The sequence below is a fragment of the Vicia villosa genome, linkage group LG6 (assembly GCF_029867415.1).
Source record: "Vicia villosa cultivar HV-30 ecotype Madison, WI linkage group LG6, Vvil1.0, whole genome shotgun sequence".
Classification (NCBI taxonomy): domain Eukaryota; kingdom Viridiplantae; phylum Streptophyta; class Magnoliopsida; order Fabales; family Fabaceae; genus Vicia; species Vicia villosa.
In genome coordinates this window covers 251,413-262,442 of record NC_081185.1, presented here as the reverse complement: position 1 = coordinate 262,442, position 11,030 = coordinate 251,413, and the positions used below count along the sequence as shown (strand labels likewise).

Genomic DNA, 11,030 nt, shown 5'->3' with positions numbered 1-11,030 from the left:
TTATCTTATCTTGAATGCCTACACCGTATATGTTAAAAAAAAATTATCTTGCACATAAATCAAAGAAAAAAATTATTAAAAAATAAAAATGGTATGTCTTTGTATAAAAATATTGTGTGGTGTTATAAAATGGTATAAATATATCATTTTTTTTTTAAATTTTAATATAGACTATTAGTATGTATTCTATAGAATTGTCGTGTTCTAAGCTTTAAATCATTTATTTTTCTCTATAAAAACAACTCATTTTTAAGAGAAAACCCACTATTTTCCACAATAAATGTCACAATGAAATTAGTATAAATATATGTGAGTTATTTGAAGGTTTAAAATGTCACATTGAGAGTTCACCATATGAAACAGAAGAAAAATATGCATAAGTCACCAGCATTAAAATCTTGTATACTATTTAAACTTTAGTGGCTATCTTTAGATTTTGATACTTTGCTATCTTTCTTTATAAACCAATCATTCTCTTTACGTCAATAATATTTTAATTATTCATTCATCAATTAGTTACACTAAATTACAAAGGTATCAACTATCAACAAAGTAAAGACACTAAATCTATCTCCATCTACGTGAGTGTAAGCCTTTACTGTTTTGTACTTTAACACCGGAATAAACGTAACTAAATATTAATAAAATAATTATAAAAAATAAATAATATTTCAATTCACTTCATAATATTCTTAGATACCTAATAAAATTTTATTTTTGTCTACTGTTTTTTAAGTTGGATTTTCGATAATTAAATTTTAGAAATATTCTTTCTAAAGTAGAAGTATTTTTAAAAACACAGATGGTATATTAAAAACTCGAAAGTTAGTAAATAAATTGTAAAAAATGAATGTATAGTGAATTAATTTAGACAAAATGAATTATTAAAATAATGAATAAATATGGTTGGTTAGAAAAATAAAAAATATTGGCTTCCCTGTGTTTGCGGAAATCTCCCCTGACCTGACCTGATAGATGTCGGCAAGCCTCTAAACGGAATACCCAGACGGCCCACCACCACTTCTCCACTCTCGATCCAATTTCTCCAGAATTTCTATTTTCCCAAACAATTTCAGAATAGCCTCGTCGTTAGCATTGCATCACAATATCACATCACGGTGTTCTGTTTCTGTTCCATAAAATCCCTTCTAGTTTGTTTTAGGTTTATTTATTCAATTCAAGGAAATGCGAAGGGTATATTCTTGTATTTCTGTATTGTGTGATTCTACTAGTTAAGAAATCGGAACGGAAGGGGTTGGTTAGTTAGATATATATATATTTATAAATATGGTTTCGGAGATGACTGACTTGTCCATCTCGAAGAATGATCGTTCCCATTCCAAACTCATTACTTTGCCCACAATTTTGACTCTCGGCCGTGTCGCATCTATTCCTCTTCTCGTTGCCAGTGTGTTTCATTTTCTTTCTTCTTATCTCATTTATTTATTCATTATTCATACATTCATTTTCATTTGTTGTTACATTTTATTTCTTCAGCCTTCTATATGGATGGCTGGCAAGGAACCGCTGTTACCACCAGTATTTTCACCGCTGCCGCAATTACCGATTGGCTTGATGGCTATATTGCTCGCAAGGTAACAACCTACAAAGTAGAGGATTTTAGGGTTAAAGAAGCGTCTACCTTGAGTGTTGGTAGTGTTAACTTTATATATGCTTGAAACATTTAGAGTCTTCAATTTACTTACTCATTGATTTAACGGTTGCGTTGCAGATGAAATTAAAGTCTTCGTTTGGTGCATTTTTAGATCCAGTAGCGGACAAGGTCATTCTCCTTAGCTTTTATTTTAACTAGAGGTTTCTTTCTGTAATATGTGGATTTAATTAGTACTGAAACTGATTGCAGCTTATGGTTGCTGCCACGTTGATCTTGTTATGTACTAGACCTGTCAAAGTTGCTGCATTGGCACATGCTCCTTGGCTCTTGATTATACCTTCCATCATCATAATCGGTAGAGAGGTAATCCGATTTCAGGCCTTTTGTTCTCTAGTTTATATAGTTTGTGAGATGTAGTGCAGTGTTATAAAACTTGCTTCATACCAGGTTCTAGAAACTATCATGGAATCCAAATTACTAATGGTTGTTGTCATTCTAGAGTGTACCAAAATATAGGTTTGCTTAAATTTTTTGTCTTGATAAAAATCGTGCAAATAGTGGGATAATTTAGCGGGTGCGTAGATTTGGGATCTCTAATGCTTGTTTGTTGCTTTTCAACTTCAATGATATGACCATTGAGATTTGGGACTACCAGGAGGATGAAACCAATTATGTCTTGATGATGTGCATTTGTTATGAAACCAGAAAACGAATTGGAAAAGTTCATTAAAAGAAATGAAAAGCAAGAATATGTTTTAGTTGAAAGATTGAGAATGGGATAGAAGACTCTCCGCCAAGTGTTTCTCCTTCCACAACAGAGTCACTGCATTACTCAATCAATTTTTACAAATGTGAACGATCTCTCTCCATGTTTCCTCTTATTTATATCGCATTGTCTGATCAACTACACTATTTAATCCTCGCTACTCTAACTTTCCATCATTGTTTACACTAACAATACCACCTCGTCAAATTCAACATTGTCCTTGTGGTTGCAATCAGAAAGCTGGGGATAGAAATAGACGTGAGATTGAAAAGCAAGCCTGGTTGGCAAAACTCTTCTCATATTCTTCCTCCATTAATCTCCTTACTATGACATAGTTTGGCTTTTCCTATTAGGTCATGTGAACAAGCCCTGTCTTGCAAAATATCTGTTCTTTTCTTGTACCTTCCTCTATCTTAAACACCAATCCATGCAGTCAAATGTTTGCCATGCTGCTCCGAATCTTCAAAGCAGCTGTCTGGAAATTCGTTCTGGACAATGTAGCTGGGTAGGTCGAAGTGTCGGAAGAGATGCACGCCCATATTTTTCCCGCACAATGATTCTCCCGAATGCTAATCTGCTGCCCACATGAACTTCAAAAACAACCCACTGTCCACGGTATGTGGGTTAGTTGCCGTCTGCTTTGGCAGTGGTGGTGGGTCAACTAGTTCAATTTCTTATTTATTCTGCTCATATTGCTTCCTCATTTTCATTCGCTCCTGCTATTTATCAAATTCAGCTTCTAATTAATTCAAATCAAATATTCTCCACCATCGGCTCGGAGTGGAGGCCATGGGCCATTGGCCAGGTAGTAAAAATTGTGACCTTACAAACTTTGATGACCTGGGCAGTCCCATTCGCTAGTAAAATTGCATTCTAGTACAGTTGTGAGGGATCAATGGTTTTACTCGTGTGATCAGTGGGATCAACAAGTAATTTGGTGAGATTGCTTTAGGTTAGAAAATGTGGAGTCTATTGACTACTTAATTTTGGTAGTTAAGTCTTGCCACTTATTAAAAACATGGTATTTTTAATTTTCCCATATAATGTTGTACTTTTTAATACTCTAGCTTATGCTGTTCTTACATGACTTAAGAGATGTTGATAACTCTCCTATGGGTTTTGAGTTTAAATTTGAAGTGTTTGAAATAATTTTAAGGTTTTTTCTTCTTATTCATGCTATTTTGTATGCATATATATGAATTTATGTGTTTTTCTCTGTTATTATTACTTTATGTGGTTTTATTTATTGATTCTCAGAAATCTCCCTTTGACCAATCTGTTTTTTCAACCTTGTTAGTTTAAGATTGTTCGTCCTCCACATGAGATGAGACTCCTCCCATTTTATCTCCCAAACTTCTTTTCTTTGTCAAAGTTGTGAGGTCAACTAGTTCTTTTTCCTCTTGGCTCTCCCCGTGTTCTTCATCCCAGCTTTACTTCTGCACCCATCTTTAAAGAAGGTTCTTGATACTAGCTACCCTCTTGCCAAGGTCAGAAATCTGTGTGGTGTGCCTAACAACTAACTTCTTGAGGACTTCTACGGAAGTTGCTGGTGTCATCAATGAGTTCTCCTAAACTATTCTCCCTCCTTAGTAAATAGTTCTTCATTTCTGCCCCGGCATGACAGTAGGCGTCTGCTGAAAACTCACAATTTCTGTTCCCCTTTCAAGAACATAAATAATTCTTCATTTCTGCCCCGACATGACAGTAGCCCTCCGTCGAAAACTCACAATTTCTGTTCCCTTTAAACAACATAAATAGTTCTTCATTTCTTCCCCGACATGACAGTAGGTCTCCGTCGAAAACTGACAGGTCTACATAAAATGAGTTAGAATTTGAGTTTGAAAACATCTTTGTATCAACAAAAGAGAAGATGGAAACTGTAACAGGGTAGAGTTGATAAAAAAAAGAAAGGGAGGAATGGTTTGTAAGAAGACATGGAGTGTGAACAAGAGAGTGCGGAATTGCCACTGAAAGCTAATATAACTGCCAATCATGATACATACACCCTTAGTGGAGGATAGATTTAGATGGATGAGCATAAATGCACTAAATTTCACGCTTATTTCCTCTCTGCTTAGGGAGGAATGGTTTGTAAGAAGACATGGAGTGTGAACAAGAGAGTGCGGAATTGCCACTGAAAGCTAATATAACTGCCAATCATGATACATACACCCTTAGTGGAGGATAAATTTAGATGGATGAGCATAAATGCACTAAATTTCACGCTTATTTCCTCTCTGCTTTCTCTGGGGGTAGTTTATGATCATTTTTTTGAAGATACAAACCTGACTTTGTTCATGTGCTCTAATTGACGGAGTACTGAATTATATGTTGCTGATATCATGTGCGCAAACATTGAGGTTCATGTGCTCTTTAGGTTCAGCATTAAGCTATAATTGTTTGGTTGGAAGCATACTTAATTTACATAGTTTTTTTTTGTCCTTTTACTTTGAAAGCATAATTATAATTCAGTTTGGAGGGAAGATGTCTTAAATTTGTTCTTGTAACTTTCGTTACAGATAACCATGTCGGCACTCAGGGAATGGGCTGCTTCTCAGGGTAGTAAAACTTTAGAGGTTTGTTTTACTTGCTGTTCACTTCAATCAATTTCATGCTCCATATGCAAAATTTCAAACTTATATAACTAAGCAAAAAATAATAGGCTGTTGCGGTTAATAGTTTGGGGAAGTGGAAAACAGCCACACAAATGACAGCATTAACCATCCTTCTTGCCACCCGTGACTGCAGGTATCTGTTTTCTTTGAATTTTTGAGAAAACTACTTATTATGAAAAGTAAAATTGTTGACATCTGTTTGGTTTCTGTTTTCAGTCATGGAGGACCTGCCATTTTGGCAGGCTCTGGTGTTTTGATGCTTTATATTGCGGCAGGGCTTGCCGTATGGTCGTTTGTAGTATATATGAGGAAAATATGGAAGGTGTTAGTGAGGTAACATGGTCGATGGCTCTCTGCCTTCATATATATTGGCTTCTTTGATTGGTTTGGTTCTCACGAATCACGACCGTTATTTCTTTCAAAAATAGTTTAGTCAGTGATACCGTGGAAGGGAGATGCAGTTCTCAATTCTCATGACATATATTTGTAATACTATTTACTATCTTCATTGTCTAACTCTGCAAAGCACAGTTCGATCCATTTAAGAAAATTGTATGCACGATTTTTTCGTTAGTTATTCGAGGTAAAGGAAGGGAAAAGGCAAAAAAAAGAAGATGGCAGCCAGATTAAATTTGAAGAAATTACAAGATTGAAGGATGTACAAGTGAATTCTCAACTATGGATTCTTTGAAAGTTTGCCAGCTGATACATTTCAGCAGAGACGAATATGTTATGATTGTAATTGAGTCTTGGGTTGTTTTTCTTCTGGTCATATACTTCACAGTTGCTTACTTAAATACACCAGTTATTTTTCAATGTTAGCAAATGTTTAATGTTGTTGAAATTTATGCACATGAGTAATTCATAATTTGATTTAAATTCAAATAAGCTTGAACTACAATTCCTGGATTTTATGCAAGTGTGAAAGTAATCTCTATGAAAGTAGTTTGACATTTCCTTGATTTTCTTTAGTGTGACTAATATACAAGTAATCTCTATCATGCTCACACAAATGGCAAGGTTTTCCACTCACAAATTTGATACTTAAAGACCTATTAGGAAAAGAATAGCTTCTAAAAGTAAACAACCCATCTCTTGTCAGCAAATGTAACACCCCACACATATTTGTCTAGAATAATATGCATAAAGTATTAAATATGGTTTCATAAAGACAACAATTACATAATGTTGCAGCGGAAAGATAATAAAATCATCACAAGTACGAGGTACAAAAGCCGAATGTATCATGGCCAAAATGATATTACATCCAAAATAGTACAACATCCAACAAGGTACTACAAAAGCATAAGATGCGAACAAAAGATAATATCTAGCAACAACGCCAAAGGACTAATCCGCCTTGCCTTTGCCACGATCTTGCCTTGAACCACCTGAAAAAGATAGAATTGGAATGGGATGAGATTACTAAATCTCAGTGAGTCCGCCTATCCTATTAGTCCACTCGGATCTAAGGGTACATGCAAAACGAACGAATCCACCATGGATTCGGGCAATCCTCACATCCGGTACAAGTACGGAGCAACCAAATGATTTATCCACCATTGGACTCATCACATACAAACACACAAGTATATCACAAACAAGTATGCAAAACCCGTATCCATATACGGGGAATCAAGAAGTGTAATAAACCTCGGCTAGATTATGGAACGAACGCACCCTCGATGAGTCCACCCATGCCTAGTGTCAAGGGACTTGTACAAGCTCACTGCAAGATGCTTAGATGGGTTCGCACAAGCCTAAGTGGCCGCGAGATGACATTAGCCTAAATGGCGTCATTGTCCCATTAACCTTCTTTACGCAAGTGGGTTATGCCGAGTACAAACCGCCACCTTGACGCATGGTCCCACCGGGCGAAAGCCTAGTATTAGTCTACATGACTTTACTAGAGGTGAGTTACAATCATTATGTAATAGCCTACATGGCCACATAACCCCACCATACCGAGCACGCAAGTGTGTCAACGTCAATGAGTATAAGCCCCTCACGGCACTCACGAGCACACTACAACGGTAGCTCAGGTGCGCGACCTCTGATCATAACATCGGACTATTCCACGGACCACATGATCCAGGATGATACCTTACATCATAGTAAGAGGTATATCCCAACCTAACCCCCGGCCACTTCGATTCAAGCATACGTACACGCATCAAGTGTAATATCATAACACAAGCCAATCCGAATGTTCAACCAAAACATTGGATATTAATATAGATGCATACTTATCTCATCAAGGTATTCAAAATCAATCACAATTGAATAGACAAGGATTGATAGAATAAACTTATCCAACATCATGTATAATATTCCACATAAACAAAATGAATGGAATTATTGGTAATGTGTGTCATAAAACACCACTCTTCAGACATTCATATGCATAATAATAATTAAGGAGGGGTCCGATTACGATTAGAATCCGAGACTGCCCTCAGGGGAAGGAAAAATATAGTTCTGCCCAGCACTGGCCGCTTAGCGGCCTGTAAGCGGGCTTTCCAGGGGCGAACCTCAACTGTTTCCCCGCTTAGCGGTCTCACGTCCGCTTAGCGGGCTCGCGATTTTATTTTTCTTCACAAACAGCATTCTCCGCTCAGCGGTAGAACTGGGTCCGCTCAGCGGAACCGCGAATTTCTGGAAAAATGCTCAGCACCGCTTAGCGGCCTTAGCCCGCTTAGCGGCCCATAGCAGAAACAGAAAAACGCAGAACTCATCAGTTCTGTCCTGGGGTACTTTAACCCCTTGATTTCACATGCATGTACAAATTAAAGATATATCCAGCCAACATACAGTATGAACAAGCAATAAACAGCATCGAAACATGTTATTAGCAAGGATTTAAGCATAATCTCTCAAAACCCTTAAACCCCAAAAATCCCAAAAGAGTAAAAACCCCATTTTCTATCTATGGACTCACCTTAGATGAACGAAGTAGAGCTGGAGCAAGGGAGATTTGGACGAAAATCGGAGCTTTGGGACAGATTCTTGAACATGCAAGGGTTGAAGTTCTTGGAGTGGCTTTCCTTCTCTTCTCTTCCTCTTCTATTTCACGTTTTCAATCTTTCCTCCCACAAAATCTGTTTTTGTTTTCACAATGAAGAGGAATTGCCTTAGCCAAACAACTCTTTACTCTAATTAAGTGCACTAAGACTATAATACCCTCCAACTAGGTCCAATTGTCCAATTAGTTCTATCTCAACTAATGTTATTACCATTTATTCTAAAAAGGATTAAATAGGGCATTACAGCAAACATTGCATTGTGTGCACAAAGTAAACATAAATACTCAAAAATAAACATAAAACTAAAAGGAGGAACAATTACAAGAGTATAACGATTATTTGGGATTATTCGGGAGCAAGAACATAACATTACTCTTAAAGGGTTCGGTTTGAAAGCTATTGACAAGATATATAAAAATCTTGAAAGTATATCCAAAATACAAATCTTGATAATCTTGAACGCAAATTCATATACATTGTTTCAACTTCAAATTTTAACTACCAGAATCAGAAATTAGCAAAGATTTTATAAACATACCTGCGAAGGTGATGAATGTGGCAGCGAGTAAAAGAAAACCAATTTAACCAATTATGGTTCAACTGGTCGCCCTATCAAAACCAGGCCCGGTTCATCTACTCTATTATTTGACATTTTATCATGCCACCCCCACACTTTTGACCCGATACTCCCACGTGATGGACGCTTTTTCAATAATACTCTTTGTGATATTTTACGTTTTTAAAAAATAGTATGTTTTCTGGATTTTAAAAAGCAGATGATAGGAATGAAATTCTAGAAAAAGCATATGATAGTCCATGTTTTTGGAGAAGAGAAAGAAATTCTAGAAATTGCATATGATAGTCCACGTTTTTGGAGAAGGGAAAGAAATTCCAAAAATTGCATATGATAGTCCACGTTTTTGGAGAAGAGAAAGAAATTTCTTAAATTGCATATGATGGTACACATTTTTGGAGAAGAGAAAGAAATTCCAGAAACTGCATATGATACTCCATGTTTTTGAAGAAGAGAAAGAAATTCCAAAAATTGCATATGATAGTCCACGATTTTCGAGAAAAGAAAGAAATTTCATAAATTGTATATGATAGTCCACGTTTTTGGAGAAGAGAAAGAAATTCTAGACATTGCATATGATAGTCCAAGTTTTTGGAGAAGAGAAAGAAATTCCAGAAATTGCATATGATGGTCCACGTTTTTGGAGAAGAGAAAAAAATTCTAGAAATTGCATATGATGGTTTACGTTTTTGGAGAAGAGAAAGAAATTTCATAAATTGCATATGATAGCACACATTTTTGGATAAGAGAAAGAAATTCTTGAAATTGCATATGATAGTACGTGTTATTGGAGAAGAGAACGAAATTCTAGAAATTGCATATGATAGTCCAAGTTTTTGGAGAAGATTAAGAAATTCCAGAAATGGCATATGATAGTCCACGTTTTTGGAGAAGGGAAAGAAATTTCATAAATTGTATATGATAGTCCACGTTTTTGGAGAAGAGAAAGAAATTCTAGAAATTGTATATGATAGTCCACGTTTTTGAGATGGGAAAGAAATTCCAAAAATTGCATATGATAGTCCACGTTTTTTGAAAAGGGAAAGAAATTCTAGAAATAGCATATGATAGTCCACGTTTTTGTTAAAGAGAAAGAAATTCCAGAAATCGAATATGATAGTCCACGTTTTTGGAGAAGAGAAAGAAATTCTAGAAATTGCATATGATAGTCCACGTTTTTGGAGAAGAGAAAGAAATTCCATAAATTGCATCAGATAGTCCACGTTTTTGGAGAAGAGAAAGAAATTCTAGAAATTGCATACGACAGTCCACGTTTTTTAAGAAGAGAAAGAAATTCTAGAAATTGCATATGATAGTCCACGGTTTTTGAGAAGAGAAAGAAATTCTTGGAATTGCATATGATAGTCCACCTCTTTAGAGAAGAGAAAGAAATTTCATAAATTGCTTATGATAGTCCACGTTTTTGGAGAAGGGAAAGAAATTCCAAAAATTGCATATGATAGTCCACGATTTTCGAGAATAGAAAGAAATTTCATAAATTGTATATGATAGTCCATGTTTTTGGAGAAGGGTATGAAAATCTTGAAAAAGCATATGATTGTCCCCGTTTTTGGAGAAGATAAAGAAATTCCAGAAATTGTAAATGATAGTCCAAATATTGGGAGAAGGGAAAGAAATTCCAGAAGTTGCATATGATACACCATGTTTTTTGGAAAAATAAAAGAAATTCTATAAATTGCATATGATAGTCCAAGTTTATGGAGAAGGGAAAGAAATTCCATAAATTGCATCGGATATACAATGTTATTAAAGAAGGGAAAATATCCTTAAATTGCATATGATAGTCCACGTTTTTGGATGAGAAATGAAATTCCAGAAATTGCATATGATAGCCCACGTTTTTGGAGAAGAAAAAGAAATTCTAGAAATTGCATATGATAGTCGACGATTTTTTGAGAAGAGAAAGAAATTCTAGAAATTGTATATTATAGTCAACGTTTTTGGAGAAGAGAAAGAAATTTCATAAATTACATATGATAGTCCACGTTTTTGGAGAAGGAAAAGAAATTTCAGAAATTTGCATACGATAGTCCATGTTTTTGGAGAAGAGAAAGAAATTCTTGAAGTTGCATATGATCGTCCACGTTTTTGGAGAACGGAAAGAAATTCAAAAAATTGCATATGATAGTCCACGATTTACGAGAAGAGAAAGTAATTTAATAAATTGTATATGATAGTACACGTTTTTGGAGAAAGGAATGAAGTTCTAGAAAAAGCATATGATAGTCCATGTTTTTGGAGAAGAGAAAAAAATTCTAGACATTGCATATGATAGTCCACGTTTTTGAAGAAGAGAAAGAAATTCCAGATAATGCATATGATAGTCGTTTCTGGAGAAGAGAAAGAAATTTCATAAATTGCATACGATAGTACACATTTTTGGAGAAGAGAAAGAAATTCCAGAAATTGCATATGA

The 11,030-nt window shown here is 35.4% G+C and overlaps 1 protein-coding gene across 1 annotated transcript; it reads left to right on the top strand.

Moving 5' to 3' along the window:
• The first annotated feature begins 909 nt into the window (after nucleotides 1-909).
• Nucleotides 910-5,864, top strand: LOC131608692 (CDP-diacylglycerol--glycerol-3-phosphate 3-phosphatidyltransferase 1, chloroplastic-like). Its single transcript, XM_058880206.1, has 7 exons — nucleotides 910-1,408; nucleotides 1,498-1,595; nucleotides 1,733-1,783; nucleotides 1,865-1,978; nucleotides 4,901-4,957; nucleotides 5,044-5,129; nucleotides 5,213-5,864. The coding sequence occupies exons 1-7, from the start codon at nucleotides 1,288-1,290 to the stop codon at nucleotides 5,331-5,333; spliced, it is 648 nt and encodes a 215-aa protein (XP_058736189.1). The 5' UTR covers nucleotides 910-1,287; the 3' UTR covers nucleotides 5,334-5,864.
• Nucleotides 5,865-11,030: the final 5,166 nt, after the last annotated feature.